General features: G+C 34.7%; 2 protein-coding genes and 1 pseudogene across 9 annotated transcripts; 2 read left to right on the top strand and 1 right to left on the bottom strand.

Moving 5' to 3' along the window:
- The first annotated feature begins 639 nt into the window (after positions 1 to 639).
- LOC120208441 lies at positions 640 to 1,645 on the top strand (annotated as a pseudogene).
- Positions 1,646 to 10,295: 8,650 nt separating this feature from the next.
- On the top strand, positions 10,296 to 16,109 carry LOC120208444 (F-box protein At4g00755-like). Of its 3 annotated transcripts, none has more exons than XM_039207721.1 (6): positions 10,296 to 10,479; positions 11,272 to 11,437; positions 14,353 to 14,769; positions 14,865 to 15,028; positions 15,321 to 15,439; positions 15,641 to 16,109. In XM_039207721.1, the coding sequence occupies exons 2-6, from the start codon at positions 11,323 to 11,325 to the stop codon at positions 15,930 to 15,932; spliced, it is 1,107 nt and encodes a 368-aa protein (XP_039063652.1). In that variant the 5' UTR covers positions 10,296 to 10,479; positions 11,272 to 11,322; the 3' UTR covers positions 15,933 to 16,109. The 3 variants fall into 3 exon arrangements, with proteins under 3 accessions (XP_039063652.1, XP_039063653.1, XP_039063651.1); XM_039207722.1 differs by having other exon boundaries at positions 10,296 to 10,475; XM_039207720.1 differs by lacking the exon at positions 10,296 to 10,479 and having other exon boundaries at positions 11,135 to 11,437.
- Positions 16,110 to 17,111: 1,002 nt separating this feature from the next.
- On the bottom strand, positions 17,112 to 20,071 carry LOC120208445 (peroxisomal membrane protein 11D-like). Of its 6 annotated transcripts, none has more exons than XM_039207725.1 (8): positions 19,971 to 20,071; positions 18,847 to 19,045; positions 18,460 to 18,534; positions 18,293 to 18,367; positions 18,127 to 18,207; positions 17,942 to 18,016; positions 17,659 to 17,832; positions 17,112 to 17,361 (listed from the first exon to the last, which is right to left on the bottom strand). In XM_039207725.1, the coding sequence occupies exons 2-8, from the start codon at positions 19,036 to 19,038 to the stop codon at positions 17,326 to 17,328; spliced, it is 708 nt and encodes a 235-aa protein (XP_039063656.1). In that variant the 5' UTR covers positions 19,039 to 19,045; positions 19,971 to 20,071; the 3' UTR covers positions 17,112 to 17,325. The 6 variants fall into 6 exon arrangements, with proteins under 6 accessions (XP_039063656.1, XP_039063655.1, XP_039063658.1 ...); XM_039207724.1 differs by having other exon boundaries at positions 18,847 to 19,057; positions 19,947 to 20,012; XM_039207727.1 differs by having other exon boundaries at positions 19,935 to 19,996.
- Positions 20,072 to 20,578: the final 507 nt, after the last annotated feature.

A 20,578-nucleotide genomic window follows, 5' to 3' on the forward strand; every position in this document is an offset into this window, starting at 1 on the left:
GTTGGGAATGAATTTTAGTATTATACCTTTGAAAATTTGGCAGCTGTCAAGATTATTGCCAAGCTTCAGCATGAACACATTGGATTTGGCTTATTACAAGTCCCTAAGAGAGAAATTCAATGGATAAAATGATCCCTGTCATCAGCCAAAACGTGTTGGAAGCCAGGCAAGCCACGTTATTTTTCCGAGTCGGTTCCTTGCAGGTATCAATTGGACTCTAGCAAACTGTTAATCCATCCAAGTTGTTAGAATCTTTCACCACTAACCCTTTGAGTCCGACGCCGTAGCCAAAGCTGCTAATAAAAATACGGAGTGGCTGAGATTGAAGTCATCAGGTATAAGAAAAGACGGGTTGGGGACAAGTAGTACAATTTTAATGGAATACGTATTGCATTTGTCTACAAATGTTTGCTCAATCATCAAAATTATTGAAGTCCATTAAACAACATTATCTACGCATCGACCTTATAACGATAACCATCATCTTCAAGACCACTGTTCCAAGTGTCCAAAATTGTGAACTTTAACCGTTTAGAACAAAACTCGAGACGCGTGCGCCGAACCTAGGACTAAGACAAGCCGAGGAAAGCTAAGCTACTGTTCTGTCCCTTTTTTAAATGTCGAAAGTGGATCAGATCTCCACTGTCGTCCACCTCAAACAAACCCGAAGCTGACTCAAATTCTGTCTTTTCAATGGGTGCCAACATTTCTGGTTATGTGGTTGACAGAGATGAAGGTGGTTCTCCATTGAAGCCAAGACTCGGTGACATACCGGAGGGCTGTGCGGCCTTGGTTCTGGCCTTGTTAGAGCCGCCTGAGATTTGCAAATTGGCTCGGGTGAACCGATCTTTTCACGGTGCTTCGTCGGCTGATTTCATATGGGAATCGAAGTTGCCGTCGAGTTATAAGTTCATTATGGAGGAAGTAATAAGAGATACAACTCTGTTGAACCTGCAGAAGAAAGAATTTTACGGCAGGCTATGCAGGCCTAATCCCTTTGATGCCGGCACAAAGGTAATTCCTTTTGCTTTTCCTTGCTTGTTTATTAGTTTAATGATGTAATAATGCTGGCTTTTGAGTTTGACCAAGCGCAGGAGATCTGGTTAGACAAGAATACAGGCGGGGTTTGTTTATCAATATCTTCCAAGGCGTTAACCATCAACGGAATCGATGATCGCCGGTACTAGACTCGTATTTCAACCGAGGATTCTAGCCCTAGGTATCTCACAGTAGCGTACCTTCAGCAAATATGGTGGTTCGAGGTAGACGGAGAGGTCGAGTTTAGGTTCCCGGCGGGAACATACAGCCTGTTCTTCAGACTCCAGCTTGGGAAATCTTCAAAGAGACTCGGTCGTCGTGTTTGTAACTCCGAGCACATCCATGGCTGGGAAATAAAGCCCGTCCGGTTCCGGCTAACGACTTCGGACGGTCAAAGGGGTGAATCCCAGTGTTATTTAGACAATCCTGGAAACTGGTCCTCTATAAAGTAGGAGATTTTGTTATGGAAAATCCTAATGCATTGATGAACATCAAGTTTTCATTGACCCAGATCGATTGTACTCACACCAAAGGCGGTCTTTGTATCGACGCTGCTTTAATTTATCCAAATGAACTAAACGTTAAGTGAATCGTTTGTGAACCGTATGGCGAGAAGTTCGTTTATGTGCGTTTATTTATTAAATGAACGAACAAGAACAAGATTTTGTGTTCGTTTAATTAAATGAACGAACATGAATATAGGTCTAGTTCGTTCATTTACGTTCGTGAACGTTCAGTTATGTTCGTTCAGTTATGTTCGTTTATGTTTGTTCGGTTATATTCATTCATTTATGTTTAAGCCAATCTTCTTAAATCAATTTTGGTGATTAATTTGTAAGTATCTTAAAAATATTAATTAATCTGATATTTTGATGACCAATTCCATAATTAATCTAATTTTATTTAGAAACCCAACAATATTAACATGATTTAGTTCTTTTTGAACGATCTATAAGCTGCATACCCAGCACCGTCAACATCCATTGCGCCGGAACTCTATTTGACTGCGCCATCAACTGGTTATCTAATGAGCAAAGAGGAGTCCCAGAAACCGGTTGTTTTCGAAACTAAATCCAAAGGTGATAGATTCCGGAAGGGATGTTAAGTATTAATCACCGTTTCTTCTACTCAAATAATCTTCTTTTCTTTCATATATAATGGAGTATTCGATTTTACAAGTAAATAGTGATCATCCAGCAACTCAAGTCAGCTTACTTTGAACTCAAGAATCCAATAATCGAGCTTTTAATTTTTTTTTGAGTTCGAGCCTTTTCTAGTTCGAGTCGAGTTTCAATATTATATTTCGAGTTCGAGTCGAGCTTGATAATTTTAAGCTCGCGAGTTTTCGAGTCGAGTCAAGCTGACTTTGAAAGTTTTCGAGTTCGAGTCGGGCTCAGCAATACTCGAGTTCGAGTCGAGCTCAGCAATACTCGAGCTCGACTCGACTCGTTTACACCCCTAGGTAGGGTCTCCAATATTTATGTTCGTTTATGTTCGTGTTCATTTATGTTCGTGTTCGTTTATGTTTGTGTTCGTTTATGTTCGTTTATTTATTAAATGAACGAACATGAACAAATTATATTCCTTAATAAACGAACATGAACAAAAAACATTTTATTCGTTTATGTTCGTGTTCGTTTATGTTCGTTTATTTATTAAATGAACAAACATGAACATACCTCCGTTCGTGTGCGTTCAGTTCGTTTACATACCTATTTATCCCACCAGTGTAGCTAAAGAGTGTTGTAGATAATGTTCATGATAATTTTGAGAGCTTAAAACTAGTAAATACCGAAATTGTAGTTAAGGTTTTGTTTTGTTTTCCTGGGAAAAATAAATCTACATAATTCCATCTCTATGTGATTAATTTTCATTTTTCTTTTGTTGTCTTCTCGATTCTCAAAACTTCATTTTAATTAATTCGAATTATATACCTAATTTTAATACGTGAGCGTAAGTCTCCCGACAGACTTTAACGTAGCTAAAGAGTGTTACAGGTCACTTGACTGCATTGAGTTGTAGTGCTTCTATTGATATAACTGTGTTTATGAAACCTCCACTAAAATCGACTATAATTCTACAAAAGGAATTACTTGAGTTTAATTAATTACTATTTTTTTATATTAACAAAAAGGTTTAAACATTCATCAACTTTCGCTCATGGACATATTTATAAATATATTTATTTAATATTTAATATTTATAAATATTAAAAAAACGGATATAAATAAGTACAATTTTAAAAATTATAAATATAAATATAATTTTAAAAATTAATAACAAATATAAAATGAACATAATAAAGATTTATTCTATCAAACTCTCTATTTAGTATTTACTGGGAGCTTCTGCAGTGCGGCGCCTAAAAAATGACGTGACCGGTTAAACAAGTGACTGGTTAAAATTTAGACCGATTATGTTATATCATTTAGCCGGAAATATTATCAAGTACAATAGCATATTAGGTAACGCTTATATAATGTAATAGGTAGCGCTTATATAATAAAATAAGCATTTAACCGGAAATATTATCAAGTACAATAACATATTAGGTAGCGCTTATATTGACATATTATCTAAGTAAACCGGTATATTTATACTGGTAACATTGCAAATTTACCTATTACATTATAATTATCGGTTTCGATGTTTTTTGGATTGATATAATTTTAAATGTATCGACACTTTATGCATGCATCTCGTTGGGCATTCATTCTAGAAAAAAATATCGACACAAACTTAAAAAGTGTCGATACATAATTTAGACATATTTTCTCATAAAACTGGTATATTTCTATCGGGTACATTGTAAATTTACCTATCACATTGTAATTATCGGTTTCAATGTTTTTGGGATAGATACTTTTAATAAATGTATCGACACATTATGCGTGCACCCCGTTTGACATTCATTATGGACAAAAAGTATCGACACAAATTTAAATGGTGTTGATACTTTATGCTGACCTATTTTCTCATAAAATCGGTATATTTATACCAGTTACATTGTAAATTTACCTATTGCATTATAATTATCGGTTTCGATGTTATTGGGATCTATACTTTTAATAAATGTATCGACACTTTATATTCTGGACAACAAGTATCGGCACAAATTCCAAAAGTGTCGATATATTGTGTTGACCTGTTTTCTAATTAACCGGTATATTTATACCGGTTACATTGTTAATTTATCTATTACATTATAATTATTGGTTTCGATGTTTTTGGATCGATACTTTTAGAAAATGTATCGACACATATTTAGCTAGTTATTGTACATACCTAAATATGTCCTGCGAATTTAATGTTGTAACCACCCTTCAACTACCACTACTACTACCAATACCACATCCTATTGTAAGCACGACTGAAACATGTTCAATAAACCTTTACTTACATCTCCATCAACTCCGAGACCACTGAACTTGCACAACAAAATTTTTGTCATGTATCATACTGATGCAGACAATGTTAAGCCAACCGATGAATGCCATGAAGTACATAATGTTAATGAATCTGACAGATTGGTTGGTCAACTCTTCTCTTCACGTGATCAAGCTTGGTACTTTTACAAGGGATTCGTGCGGGAACATGGGTTTAGTACACGTAAGGGAACAACACGGCTTGACGTGGAAAGGAATGTGAAGACACAAGATTTTTGTTGTTCCAAAGAAGGGTTTCGAGTATCAAAAGTCAATATTGTTGATCGTCAACGTCCTCATACGCCAATCACAAGAACAAGATGCAAGGTTAGAGTCATAATTACAATAACAAATACAAACGATCAGTGGCTTATAAGTAAGTCTTATCAGAAAGATAATCATGCATTGTGCACACCTGCTATGACACCATTTATGCATTCTAATAGAGCTGTAAGTAAGGCTGATATCGATGAGGCAACAACATTGAAAGAGGTCAGTGTTGGAACGTCACAAGTAATGAACTATTTAACGCAGCAGGCAGTGAGCTATCATAATGTTGGATTTACACATAAAGACCTGTATAATGCACTTCAAAGAGGTAAAGCAAAAGAAATCGTCGATGGGGATGTGAATGCTCTTATTGCTTACTTTGATTATAAGAAACATGATGATCTCGAGTTTTTTATGACATATTCGGTAGACGAATCAGGGGCATTGCATAATCTTATTTGGTCGGATTCTACATCGAGATCAGATTACACATGCTTCGGTGATATAATTGCGTTCGACACAACGCACAAAGATAATTTGTATGGTTGACCAATTATGCCTATTGTCGGTGTCAATCATCACTATAACGCAATTGTGTTTGCCACTGCAATAATCACTGACGAGACGTCTCAATCTTTCGAGTGGGTGCTACAGAATTTTTTAGAAGCCATGATGAATAAATTACCTATTTCAGTTGTCACTGATGGGGGTAGGCCAATGCATAGGGCTATCAAATTTGTTATCTCTTATGTTAAGCACATATTATGTTCTTGGAACATTTCTCGCAATACACAAGCTAACATTGCTTACCTAAAATTTACGGCATCATTCTCAAAATGCATGGCTTCCTGGTGGACAACCGAGGAATTTGATATTCAATTGTGTTCGGTTGTTTCAGAATTCAACGTCGAAAAGCATCCATGGGCAATTGATAAGGGAAATACTCAGCACTTATGGGCACAAGCATATCTAACTGGTCATTTATTTGCCAATATTCGCTCAACACAAATGTGCGAGTCTATGACTGCTTCACTCGCGATTGCATTGAAACACAAGAAGACATATTTAGATGTTGTTCGTGCAATTAAAGATGAAATTAGTAGAATGCGTATGAACGAGTTGAAAGCGGATTACTTAAGTTCCCAGACGAAGCCCTTCTAGATCATAAAACTGGTCGACCTTAAAGCCATGCTGCTGAGATTTTTACCCGCGAATCTTTTCGTGCATTCCAATATGAACTTCAACGGGAGACATTGTACCAGATTCAGGAAGAGATTCGGTCCTTATTAGATGAATGTCAACATTATATTTTGACAAAGTACACAGAAAAAATAGGAAATTTGAAATTAGTTTTGATTCTTGTATGAAAACCTTAAATTACTCATGCAGAAAATTCGAGACTGTTGGACTTCCGTGTCACCATCAACTTCACATTTTGAAGCACTTGGATTACACATTTTTGCCCGGGACTTTGATTCAAAGTAGCTGGAATACGGATGCGAAGGCTTCTGCACCCAGTTTTGTTGACTTAAATATGCCTCCAGAAGTGATGCAAATGACAAGGTTCGTAGCTCTACGTTCAACGTCAAGTAGGTTTTGCTACATTGCATCAAAGATATACGCGTTTTTCAAAACCATATATGTCACCTTCTGCTTCAAACCATATTTGGAGGCAAGTGTTTTTTAGTTCTTACTCTTAGAGACTTCTGCAACACTTTTGCCTTCATTTCCTACCCCCAAGACGGCTACAGCACATGGGATCCCCAGAGGAAATGAATAATCACCATATTTAGTAATACATTGTTCGACATCAAATTGCTCCATCAAGGATAGACACAATTCCCTCCGAATAGGTCGATCCCTTACTCCTACCAACGATCCAAACCCTATTTCTCTCAGCACATTCAACTGACCCTTCTCCTTAAGGTGTTTAATTAATGAATTCACTCTTTTAATGTTGCACCTTGTCGACACTTCCTACATTATTTAACAATATATAATGTTATAGTTCTTATATATTTTGTATCAACGTATTTACAAGTTTATTGAATACATTTTTTTCATGTGCTTTCCTCTATTCTTTGTATTCTTCACTATCCATCTTTGACTGTGCGATGCAAGGTTCCTTCTCAGCATCACTCATCGAATTTCATTTCTCCAACACATCATTTCTCACTTAATATTAAGCATAAACGTTTCTTAATTAATATATTAATGTTAAATAATACTCAATGTCAATTTCAATTTACATACCGAACCGATGTATTTGCCACATTCCTTTATCCTTTGGCATTCGGTCATACTATCAACATTTAAAATTTGTAATCAATTTAAAGTTATTAAATACTTTAATCCAATTACCATTTCAACAATAATAACAAAAGGATATTGATACTTACTAGAGGTACATATATCAACCATTTGGTTGCTTTCGAATCTCAGCCTCAATTTCAACGTCATCTTCACCACCAACAATTTCAAGTTCTTTTGACTTCATTTTTCCTTCATATATCAGTTTACGCAAATCAAATCAAATACTGGTTACATACACTTTATTCAATGTACAAATATCGATAACTACTCTTGTAGTAAAACGGTTTCCTTCAAAAGAATTTGAATGACCACTACAACAAGTGTGAGCACATTTATACAACCTACAATATCATTTTCTACCTATAATATTATAAACAGGTATCCATATTTATTTTCTACCTATAATATTATATAATCGGCCTCAGATCCTTCTTGGCTTCGATTCAAAATCCCCAAATCAAACCCAAAACTAATCCCTATTTCCTTCAAACGAATGGGAACACTCTATACTCCAAGTATCGGCACATTTATACAACCTATAATATCATTTTCTACCTATAATATTTAATAAAAGTATCGATATTTATATTTTACCTAGAATATCACTTTCTACCTGTAATCGGTCTCAAATGCTTCTTTACTCTAAAACCCCAAACAACACATAAAAACCTATTTTCGATTACTATAATAATAAAAAACTAGGGTTTCGACAACGTACTTTTGGATTCGACTGCAGCAACAAACAAACAAACTTCACTTTAGAAATTCCTTATGAAATGCAGCAACAATTACGCTTCGATTTCAAAAACTCGTCCGTTCTATATATTTTTCATAAGATATTTAACTATGCCCTTTATATTTTCACCGGATATGTTATTTATATTTAATCGATACAACTACCAAAGTGTCGATACTTTTATGCCAGGTGTCGATACTTTTGATAGTATAATTACCTATTTCTTTGAAAGTATCGATAATTTATTACATGTACTTATTAAAGTATTGACACTTTTAATATATACGGTAGCTCTTTACCGATTTTATCATTTCTAGACCGGTTGTGTCATATTTTTACCTGTTATATCGTTATGGATCGATACATTTTTATAAAGTATCGACACTTTATAGGCGCTAAAACTATTTCTCTTTCAAATTCACAAAGTGTCGATAATTATATTAAAGTATTAACACTTTCAATATATCTGGTAGCGCTTTGCGGGTTTTGTCTTTTCGAGACTAGTTTTGTCATATTTTTATTTGTTGTATCGTTATGAATTGATATAGTTTTATAAAATATCGACACTTTATAAGCGCGAAAAATGATTTTCCTTTAAATTACCAAAATGTCGATACTCATGTTAAAGTATTGACATTTTCAATATATCCGGTAGCGTTTTACCAGTTTTGTCATTTCGAGACAGGTTTTGTCATATTAGTATATGTTGAAAACTTTTTTGTATTTCGATATAACAATTTAGTTTAAATGAATTTTAAGATTTTAAAAATGATTTTCTAAATAAATTCGTTTCAATTAATCGAATATCAAATTATTACTCCAAGTCTTTTAAGATCAATTTCAAACCTTACTAAATGTGTAAAATTGTGTTTTATACTTAATATATTTTTGAAACAATTTTCACAAAGTATTTTGAACCAAAATCAAGCCTAAAATCAATTTTTCATAGTGATGCACTAATCCATGCATCGATGCACCATGAATTAAATTGAACATCGAATGCATTTCATGCATCGATGCACATACCATGCACCGATGCACTGAGGATTTTATGAAAACATCGAATGCATTTGATGCATCGATACACCAGCCATGCATCGATGCACTCTGGCTATTTTGAAACATCGAATGCACTTTATGCATCGATGCACTAAGGGTCCAACGGTCAAAATATTTGAATTTTACACTGATGTTCCGATGCACCATGGGTATGCATCGATGCACTGACGCTCCCAACTAATTTTATTAATTGTTTTCACACTTAAACGATTCTATTGACTCCACTAATCATCCCCAACGTTCAGAAGTGATTCAAGGTGTATTTAAACAAGCTTAGAAGCCATTGATAAAGAACAATAAACATCAAGCAACTAGAATCAAGATAGAATCAAAGAAAAAGCATCAAACCTCAAATTTGAGCATTTCAAGCCTATTTTTCATTCAATATTCATTTTGCTTTCAAGAACACTTATTGTGCTCAATCGTATTTATTCTTGAGTGTTCTTTATTTGTTCTAGAATTGTGCAAACATATTTGCCTTGTGAGGTTTTTTCTTGTAAGTTTGCAAATTTGTAATCTTCTCTTTGAGAAAAGAGTGTTCTCAAGAATTGTGGTATATTCTTGAGGGAGTTGTAAGGTTATCTCTTTGGCCTCAAAAGAAAGAACAAATTAGTGAATTTGTTGGAAAATCCTTAGTGTGGATAGCTAAGGTAGTGGACGTAGACTTTGGTTGATAAAGTCAAACCACTCTAAATCGATGTGCAATTACTTTCAATTGTCTGCAAAAGCTTCCACAAATTTTTAATTGCCAATTCACCCCCTGTTGGCCAATTTCGTCAATCGATTAACTCAACAGTATATATTATATCGTTATGGATTGATACATTTTTATAAAGTATCAACACTTTATAAGCGCTAAAACTGATTCTTTTTTAAATTCGCAAAGTGTCGATACTTATATTAAAGTATCGACACTTTCAATATATATGTTAGCTCTATACCGATTTTATCCTTTCGAGACCGATTTTGTCATATTTTTAGCCGTTATATCGTTGTTGATCGATACATTGTTATAAAGTATCGACACTTTATAGGCGCTATTACTTTTCTCTTTTAAATTCACAAAGTGTCGACACAAATTCAAAAAGTATCGACAATTTTAATGTATCCGGTAACGCTTTACCGGCTTTGTCTTTTCGAGACCAGATTTATCATATTTTTACTTATTATATTGATATGAATTTATTCATTTTTATAAAATATTAACACAAACCGACAAGCTAAGTTTGCCGGTTGTCAAATTTTTTAATATTTATTCATGATTTAGACCTACTACGTTATTATTAATCAATATTTACGGTAACTCTAAATCGAATTTATTAAATATATTTTATTATATCGAATAACGTCGTATATTAGTCTGTCTTTTCTGAGACAATTCCGTATTTACTGCCCAAATCTCAATACAGAATAGACGCTGGTCTGATGATGGCCCGACCGGGTTTAAAAAAAATGAGTCAAAATTTCGGCCCGAACCGGCCGTGTACCTTCCATTTATATATGCAATCGCGTTAACCTTCCATTCATACGCCATCGCTCTGTTCCAATTATCTCCATCGACAACAATAAAATCGTCACATTCTCTCTCTCTCTCTCTTTCCTTTCTCCCACTTTTCGTCTCTAGGGTTTCCCCTGTAAGTGAGTACCCTTATTTCCCCTAATTTTTTGTTTTATTTTCTGAATCCATTGAAATTTGTTGAATTCTGGAGCATTTAAAAACTTTGAAGTTGTCAGTTTCCATTTGTTATTATTACTATTGGTTTAATTGATTTCTCGAGATTGCAATTAAACTCAATTGATTGGATTGTTGGTACGAATCATAATTCTGATTAGAATTGGCTTCTGATATTATGAATACGTTTTGTTTATCCTTGAATTGTAAATAATTGGTTTTAATTCCATTGTCTGATCGAACCCTCTCAAGATTATTGGTCCTATTTCTTCTTCTATTTCCTTTAGTTTTCAGTTTTAATTCGTTACATTTACGCAAATTACTCCCTTATCTTAGTCATATTGAAGTTGACAACAATTTCATAGTTAGATTTGTCTTGTACATGGTTAAATGATCTCACTTATCCCAAAATTTCTCCTTTCCTTCTTTAATTTTTGAACCTTTTTTTCCTCTCTTGCATGGATTTTTGGACTGGGGAGTTCTTTGTCCCAATGAAACTCATAAAATTGTGTTTTTTTATGTGCCTTATTGGCATTATGAATTTAAGCACTGTATGTCTGACCAATATGTTTGCATGATGTGTGTGTGTTTTCTTTGGTCTGTTTTAATCACATATGATACTGCATTTACTATTTTCTTGTTAACAGCTTGGTTCGATTAATTGAAAAGATAGTGGTAAAAGCGGAGTATTAAATGGACTAATGAATCCTGAAGATTTTATTTTACTTCATATACGAGCTAACATTTTTTTATTGCAGTGCTAAAGGAAGCTCCGGCTGCATAGCTGCTTGATGCATTTGTAGCAATCTATGGATTTCTTGAATTTTCTCCACCATGACTTGTCAATAAAGATTCTTACATCTTTAGAAGATCCATCTGATCTTGTTCGCTTTGGTGCTGTCTCACGCTCCTGGCAACATTTTGGTGAGCTATAATTATATATACAATATTCTTCCCGTTTGATATTTAAATTTATCCGTAGTAGAAAAATACTGGATTCAACTTTTTTTTTATAAGAATTTCAGGCCTCGTTAAAAACCCCCTTCTTGATTAAAAGAGCTTGTAGAGAAGCTCCTTAATCAGCGGAAGGAAGAAAAGAGTGCCTTAGGATATTATTGAACAAAAGAAATTACATAAGATACAACCTACAAAACACCCCCATGAAAAACATAAATACACCCATAGTGAACAACACTAAATCAGCCAATTCCTTCTTTAGCTAAGACGTCAGCCTCTAAATTGGTTGTCCTATTTACCCGTCTAACAACACCATGTAATACATCAAGCCTACGAACAATATCTTTAACCATAAAAGCATAAACATCAGGACATAATTCCACCTCCTTAACCCAATCCATTGCCACCTTGCTATCACTTTCAATAATCAAACGGTCCTTGAAGCTCTCTCGAAAATCAGCATAGAACACCAACCCCTTCTGAATAGCTTTTAATTCCATATAGGTCGGAGGCCCCGGACCAGCAGTTTCCTTGAAAAAGCCTAAGGTCAACCCTGTGAAATCCTTTAATACTCCTCCTATCCCACTCTTCTTCCAATCTCAAGTAGTAGCTGCGTCAACATTAAGTTTTACAAAACCTTTAGGAGGAGGGGACCAAGGAGAAACAGAAACAATCTGTTTGGCATTAAAAGAACACGAGTCCCCTAAGGAAGGATCTGAAATAAGAGAATCTTTAGGGATTGAAACCTCTTTGTGCTTTGCTAGGAAACAAGAAGCAAGCCTAAACCTTGCTAAGAAGAAATATTCATCCATATCTAACTTCCCCCCCTCAAACACAATTAGATTCCTTATTTTCCAAGTTGTCCAAAGGACGACCCCTGGAATTAAAGACCAAATTGGAGAGTTAGTCTTCATAGCAGCCCAAGCAAGAAGAAAGCTTTTCGCATTATCATGAAAAACAATCTTTATCCTCCAGAAATTCAGAAATTTGTTCCAAATAACCCAAACCATCGAACACGAGAAAAACAAATGTGAGGAAGGCTCATCCTCCAACTTGCAAAGAGAGACATACCACGTCTTCAATACCTTGAACACCTCTTTTAACAAGTTTTGTCTTAACAGCCAGCTTCCCTAAAACAACCTGCCACATAAAAGACTCCACTCTTGGCGGCAAGTCGCCCCTCCAAATAATCTTCTTCCAAAAGTGGATGTCCTCCGAACCCAAAGAATCTGATGAATATAACTTCATACCAGAATTTACAGTGTATACCCCATCCCCAGTACCTTTCCAAATCATCCCATCAGAAATCTCCATTGATAATGAAATAAAGGAAATGACAGCCATCAAATTAGCCCACTGCTCTAATTCCCAGTCATTTAAATTCCTTCGAAATTGCACATCCCAAATCCAGCCCGAAGAGCTATATTCCCCAAATTCGAATAATTTGCCCATTTTATTAGTGGAAATAGAAAACAATCTAGGGAAAATGAGCAAAAGAGGAGAATCCAAAACCCAATTATCATGCCAAAACCGGATTAATCTTCCATCTCCTACTCGAAAACTGCACAAACTTCTAAACTTGGAACCAAAAGTGTCCTCCACAAAGTGATTATATTTCGAACAATAACAGAGAAGAATCCAGATTATATTTCGAACAAATAAATGCCCTCCAAACAGACTCCCTTTCATTGGCATACCTCCAGGACCATTTTTGAAGAAGTGCTCTATTCATGAAATTTAGATTAAGAACACCTAAACCCCCCTCAATCTTTGGTTTGCTCACATTTGGCCCAGAAACCCAATGAATTTTATTTTTACCATTTCCTCCTCCCCATAAGAAATTGGACATAATTGAGTTGAGAGTTTTAAGAACCGAAGTTGGTAACTTAAATAAAGATAAATAATAGGTAGGAAGCGAACATAGAACCGACTTGACCAATACCAATCTTCCTGCTAAAGAAAGGGAAGAAGCCTTCCACTTAGATAATTTTCTGGTAAAATTATTAACCACTAGATTCCATAGAGCTGCTGAATTCCTATTAGCTCCCAAAGGAAGCCCTAGATAGTCAAAGGGAAAACTACCAACTGAACAACCGAAAGTGTTAGCCCAATCCTGAACTTCCTCCTCATTCAAATTAACACCAAACAGTTTACTTTTCTTCATGTTAAGCCATAAACCTGAAATAATACTGGATTCATCTTACTTTTACATTATGGTAAAGCTCTAATGGAGCTTAGCATCACGTGGAATTAATAAGTGGACAATATTCTCTTGCAGTTTGGTTGTTCTGATAATCTGATTTCAGTTTGGTTTTTCATTTGGTCCCTTGTTTTCTTTTTCCATGTTTATCTATTTAAGAAATCTGTATGTTTTAAGCAAAACAGTTTACATTAAAAACAATAGATTATGATCCTCTCAATTCAGTGCAGATATGTTCTACCAATTCAATGAATTTGCTCAAAATCTTCTTTTCAGATATTTCCTTTGATGCCCAAAAGTTTTGATTGATTAGCTAGCTGAATGTTTTTGCTAAATATTCCTGTTTCCTCATCTGTGTGTCTCTATTTTACCACTACTTAACTTAATGAGCTGCTTTATTTGCAATCTGATCTTTTATTCTCATGGTGTGGATTTGGTATACGACTCCCTTTTACATTTAAGTTTTTTGAGCTGACCTAAGAACTTGCTTCAATTATCCGTCTGAGTAACATATGAAGTTAGAAATATAGGAGACTGACACTCATGCCGTTTGTACACTTTATAGTGGTGTGACAATTTATGTGTTCATTATCATATCAATCTTGCATTGCTGGTCTTTGGCTCATTATGCATGACCCGTTTTCTGTCATTGCTGACTTTATGAGTTTTCTATGGTTTGCAGTGATTAAAAATGGTCTATGTAAGCAACTGTGCCTGAGAATGTTTCCTCAATTATCTCGAGTTGATCATGTCAACGAGCTAAGTGGCCCCGCAAGAGGGCATGCTGAAGCTGGATGTAGCAATTTTAATGAATGGGAAGCTTTGAAGAGGGAGCATAGAGTTTATGCTTTTTTAGCTCGAGGTTGTTTGTCGTTTGCTATCAGGGAGTGCATCTCAGAAGCAATCATCGCTTCTAGCACTGATAATTACCCGGAGGAAAGCATAGATAATACCTTGGAACCAAGAGATAGGGTGGCACGAAGAGCTTCTTATTGGTCAAGTAAAGGACAAAAAAACCCTGCAGTGCCCGAAACATTGACATATAGATTATGTGCTGATTTATGTGTTATTACTGAAATCAGTATAAGACCATTCCGAGGTAATTGTTTCAATTTTCTTGTAGCTCAGGTTTCCCTCTTTCATCTGTCTTATTTTATATTAGTTTGAAACTTATAAGATACTTTTTTAATCCAGCTTACTTCCAGTTGGGTAACCCAATTTACTCAGCTAACTCAGTGAGATTTCAGATGGGCCATATCAAGTCCTCTGTGGACAATCTTGTGAGTGAATCTTTCCAGGATTGTGGTAATGAGAAGTTTGTATGGACTTACACCTCTGAAGAGTTTATGATGGCTCAGGTGGGTTCAAGTATCTGGGTCCATTTGGCGTCTATCATTTTTATTGACATTCTCTGTTACTACAATAAATACTAGATTTGATTATTCCGCTAATGTCCATTGCTTATGCTGAATACAAGTGATATATATGATAGTGATACAATACTAAAATGGTTATTTACAGTATCATTTCCGTTTTTTTTTTTGTTTCCATGTTCCAGATGCTTGCTTTGTGAAGTTAATTCTCATATTCTTTTAGTTTTGTAATAACTCATACAGGAACACTGATTACATTGGATTTTTAAATAAGCAGGAAAATAAATTGCAGACTTTCAAGCTTCCGGAACCTGTTCTTTGCATTGGTGGAATTTTACAGATTGAGCTGTTGGGTAGGGTCCAGAAACAGGAAATGGATGGCTTATACTATATATGGTACTTTCAAATGCACACTATATTTAGCTAGTTTGATAGTAACATGTGACAGAGTTAAGAGTAATAGTTTTTTTTTTTGTGAGATTTGTCTTAGGGACCCTTAAATCAATTAGAATGTTCGTCTCTAGGTTTCTTTAGTGATTTTTGGCCATCTTGCTATGCTCTTGTTTTGAATCAATCTGTTGGTTGGCATCATTGCAGTGTCTCTCACGTTGAAGTAATGGGACGTCCATTATCTCCCGCCTTTGGCATTCAGATGCTTGAACCCTCTGAAAAATTTATGCTGGAGGCACGGAGTTATACACCACCACCACCACCCGTACCTGAACAGGCAAGTTCTGCTTCCACTCTGCAGATGCGAGTGAGAGATTTGGAGCAGATTGTGAATTTACTGCGTGAAAATGGGGGAAATTTAGTTGACATCATCGAATATGGGTATGGATGGGATTTACAGGGTGAAGAATCGGACGAGGAAGACATTGACATACAATAAACTTGTACTAGTTTTCATCCCCTTTTGAACTGAGTTGTAGGTCACATGGAAGCTAAAGTTTCCTGCAAGGCTGCAACACTAGTAGTGTGTGGGGCGATTAGCCCCCTTCCGAGTGTTACCTAAACTTTGTCTGGGGCTTTAGTTATTCTGATTTAATATGTTAGTGTTACTAATATTTACTAGCTTTATCGAAGTAGTGTGAGGCTTCCACTCGGGCTGTTCATAGATGGTTAACCGTATCGTTTAGTGTAAACGGTCGGTTTACTATTATGATGGTTATGAGTTTTTTCTAATCGTAATCTAATTGTTAAAAATGGTTAATAACAGTTCGGTTATAAGTTAATCTATGGTTAACCTATTACAATTAGTTGTAAAAAAATTCATAATTCATACTAAATATAGTATTTAGCACATATACCGATGTAAGTGAATAAAATAAAATAAAATGTAGAACTTAATATATGACTACATTGATGTAAGTAAATAAAATGAAAAATGATAGTACGTATCGTATACTTACACCAGTGCAAGTATATATATATATATATATATAAAAGAATTTATACTAAGTTATTTAAGTAAAATTATAATAAATTAAAAATATAATTATAAATTTAATTTATTAACTGCTAATCATTTATTAAATTTGTAACAGGAATTGTAGTCGTTAACCATCAATTTTAACAATTCAATTAATCGAAATCATTAGGACTAACGGTTCAATTAATTAACTTTGTTAAATACAACAAATATACCGGTTAATTATTACAATTTTTTTAACACCCCTAGCTTCTACATCTTCCAACTGCGATGCTGAGGAATGGAGTGACAAGTTTATGATATATATATAGGAATAAAAAATTACTTACATTTTATAAAACCTATTAATTTTATACCTATTTAAAATCATTGGCTGAGTATAAATGGGTGATTGAGATTAAATTTTAATATATTTCAATTATTCATTTTCTACTTGGAAAGTCTCATTATTTGAAGTCGTGTATTTCTATTATCCATCTGCATTCATCTAATAATGTGTGATTATTGCTTGTTGCCCTTGAACCAGACGCGGGTTTCATTTTGTAATTTCGGGACACAACAGGGCACTTGTTAACCCAACTAATCAAATTTGTCATACAGACACCGTATAACATAAACACAACCTTAATTCATGGCTGCGAACAAAGAACAGCAATATGTATTAGTATTATTTTGTTGGGTGCTTGACAGATATGCAAAACAGAAGTGGTGCTACAAAGGAAGAGGATGAGGTCAAGTCACCCAAGGTATACATATTCTTCAAAGCTTACACAAATATGAACTTAAGAACATATGTTCAATGAAATTATTTAAAAGATACTCTAAGCTGCTTGAGCAAAACAGGCTTCCAACTTCAGGGTGTCTTGGACTTGGGTGGTGATGGAAGCAACTGCAACAAAGAGCATAATTTTGTCAGCCTCCAAAGCCAGTAAATCGAACCAAAATTTTTGTATATGTCCTATTCTTGTTACAGGAACAATTGATGTAATGCTGATTTTCTTTTATCTCAGCTGGCATTCATATATGATTGACTGGCTTGTAGAGTTTCTCTATTTCCCTGTTAACCTTTATCTATTCCTCAACAAAACTAGCAATTCCCCATATATATGAATTCACTTCTAGTATCCAACCAACTGGTGGAAAATAAAGATGTGCAATCCAAGACTAGAAATATGAAATCGTATACCTGATAACAGGAGATGAGAGATGTAACGAATCCAAATGCTCCCGTCACTCGTGGAGTGACCTTCTTAGGTGCCAATTGAAGAAGCCCGACTGCTACGACTATATCCATTCCTGCTTTAACAAGGGCCAGAGTCCTCTCATTTGATTTTTGGAGCTTCGCACAATACTCCTCGTTCTGCATTTACATAAGCACGATAAAGTTGGAAACTACAGCAACAAAAGAATCGTAGAGTGCAGAAGAATGATTATAATAACACTTCGGAGAAAACAAGTATTGAGCATACCTTGTACTTGTCACTATTCTTAAGATTCTTTTCCAACTTTTTCATTGATACAGATAGCCTTCCGAGCTCCCCAAGCTGATAAAAAGATGTTATATGTGCCGAAAAGGGAGATATTATAGCTTACTAAACATCTTAAAAATATTGTCGGCAGGGATCTGACCTATAATTAACGAAGAGCAACAAACCTCAACTAAGGTGGTACAGATTGATGAACCCATCCAGCAGAAAAGGGATATTCGTCCAAGCAACTCAGCATGTTCTTTGTTCTGTAAATGGATTTTTTTCGACTTAACACTTGTAAACCAAGACGAACAAGTTAAATAGAATACCAAAATAAAGTGTGTTGCATACCTTATAGATGCCTGATCTGTGAAGCCAGACAACTTGATCGAGAAATAAGAAAGTTGACAACAATGCATTTTTTGACTGAAACAAGCATTAAATTAATCCAAGGGGCGTTAAATTAACTAAGTTGGAAGTGTAGAGAAATTCCATAGGAAATATGAAGTTTATCACACCTTTCCTAACAGAACAAGTGGGAGGGCAGTTCCTTGAGGAACTGGACTAATAAGACCGTGCAAATCGTTGACAAACTGCAAATTCACGATGAAACAAAAATCAAACTATATTTATAATAAAAATAACGGGAGAACTTAAGTTTGCCATCATATGCCTTTTGTAGTACCACGTATTTTTTTCATGTTATCCGAGTTCATTTTACTCATTGCTTATCAGAAACCAAAAAGAGGGGGGGGGGAATCTTCATACTATGCATTAGCTCAGACTGCTCTACTTCCACCAATATAACAGAAAAAGAAATATTATTTATCTAATAAGTGAACAAAGTCAATCCTTGTTCAACATAAGCCAACTAGTTAGTTTTATATTTGACATGGTAAGATCACCTTAAAAAGACGGAACACTTTCCGAGCCAAGCTGGTTGATTTGTCAACATTTTGTGCGGTGCCAGGTTGTCCGTTACTTAAGAATTTCGAGCCATATTGTATGGCCCTGCATATCTTATCCCTTGCTTCAGCCTTATTCAAATACAAAACTATAAGAGCAAGTTCCGCTCTAGTTACATCCAGCGTACTCATCCTTTATCTGCAAAACACCTGCAAAATCTTAATAATTACATTCTCGCACAATCTGAAAGGGCCGATGCAAATGCACGCATGTGATTGTAAGATGCAGGCAGGCTATGTCGCTGCTGAAACAATCAAGTTCTAACTAACGGTATGAATATGCTAAAAAATTTTGCTATCCTTAAATAGCATGAAAAGCTCGAATTAATAGCTTAAACTCAATCTCGGTAAATATCAGTTCACTTAGGCTTTGCTTGATATGAAGGATGGAAATCAAACGGGCTAAGATTCAAACTAAGAAAGTGGTGAATCTAAACCATTCGATTAACAAATTTAACATCGTTCGTTCCGAGCAAAACCTTAACTGTAGAAGATATTCAGTACTAAGAATCAAATTCTCTTCACCAACACTACAGGCTGAAGTCTATTGGCTTGCAAAAGAACATACGAGGAAGCTTTTAGATAGAACGGATAATTAGAAAAATCATAATCGGCTAAGTCTATAGTACTCATCAGTTCAGCTTAGCTTTGGAATTGTATCAATATAATAAACAGGATACCCATAATTTAATTTCAAGGTTCCCTATCAGCCAAGCATACCTGCTAACAATAAAAGAGAGTATAAATTCAATACTTAACCAAATCATCAAAACCCAAACCACCCAAATTGGAAAACACAATAAGAATATTATGAAACAACACAAACTAAAATTCAAAAAAGTACCCAAACCCAAACTTTTAATGTACAGGGATAACTGGAGCCATAAGAACAACATACAGTCAAGCTAAAAGCAAAGATTTATCTTCTTACAGCTAAACACCGATGCGAATCAATCAAAAAAAGTGGGGATTTGGTGAATTGAGCAAGTACCCAGATACAAGGATATAAAAAGAGAGAGAAACTGAACGAAAAAGGTAGCGAAGAAAGTGCCCGATGATATTACCTCGAAATCCACAAAATTTCCCCGCTTTTCTTTAATGGAAATCGTGTTTTTTTAAGGCAGCAAGCAGATTGGAATTTCTGGGTCTCACGTTGTCTCCAGCGTCAGCTCAACGTGTCGTTTCCCGATCCTCTATCTCCGCGTCTGATACAGGCTTGTTCGGTCCAATCTTTTTCGAATGATTTTTAAAAACAATAAAATTGTTTACAGTGCACGTATAATCGATTATTCTTTATATTTTTAATAAATAAAATATGAGTGAAAAATGAATACTGAAATTTATAAAAATAATAAATTAAGTAAATAAAATCATATCATTTTACTTAAAACATGTCAAAAATATATAAATTACTGTTAAAAAATAAAATTTATTCATACAATAAATGATTAGAAATTAATCAAACAATTAAAGAAAAGTCATAATCACAAGTAAACATAATTAATAATGTTGAAATAAAACATCATTCACATGCATTTTATCACATATTAAAAATATGTGGATGACGACATACAAATAAATTAACTTTATAACATCTAAGTCGTTACCTAATATTTTTGTAATTAGAAAAGTTTATATAAAAATAGTTCAAATATTAAAAATAAGAATAAAT

Source organism: Hibiscus syriacus, unplaced genomic scaffold, assembly GCF_006381635.1.
Source record: "Hibiscus syriacus cultivar Baekdansim isolate YM2019G1 unplaced genomic scaffold, ASM638163v2 tig00016563_pilon, whole genome shotgun sequence".
NCBI classification, from domain to species: Eukaryota; Viridiplantae; Streptophyta; class Magnoliopsida; order Malvales; family Malvaceae; genus Hibiscus; species Hibiscus syriacus.

Excerpts from the sequence above, each read along its gene's own strand:
- LOC120208445 (XM_039207725.1), bottom strand. The coding sequence starts at position 19,038 with ATGAGTACGCTGGATGTAACTAGAGCGGAACTTGCTCTTATAGTTTTG. Across the intron at positions 17,833-17,941 it reads AGAATAGTGACAAGTACAAG|AACGAGGAGTATTGTGCGAA; the intron begins GTATGCTCAATA and ends ATGTAAATGCAG. Across the intron at positions 17,362-17,658 it reads CTCTCATCTCCTGTTATCAG|TTGCTTCCATCACCACCCAA; the intron begins GTATACGATTTC and ends TCTTTGTTGCAG.
- LOC120208444 (XM_039207721.1), top strand. The coding sequence starts at position 11,323 with ATGGATTTCTTGAATTTTCTCCACCATGACTTGTCAATAAAGATTCTT. Across the intron at positions 14,770-14,864 it reads CAGTATAAGACCATTCCGAG|CTTACTTCCAGTTGGGTAAC; the intron begins GTAATTGTTTCA and ends TTTTTAATCCAG. Across the intron at positions 15,029-15,320 it reads AAGAGTTTATGATGGCTCAG|GAAAATAAATTGCAGACTTT; the intron begins GTGGGTTCAAGT and ends TTAAATAAGCAG.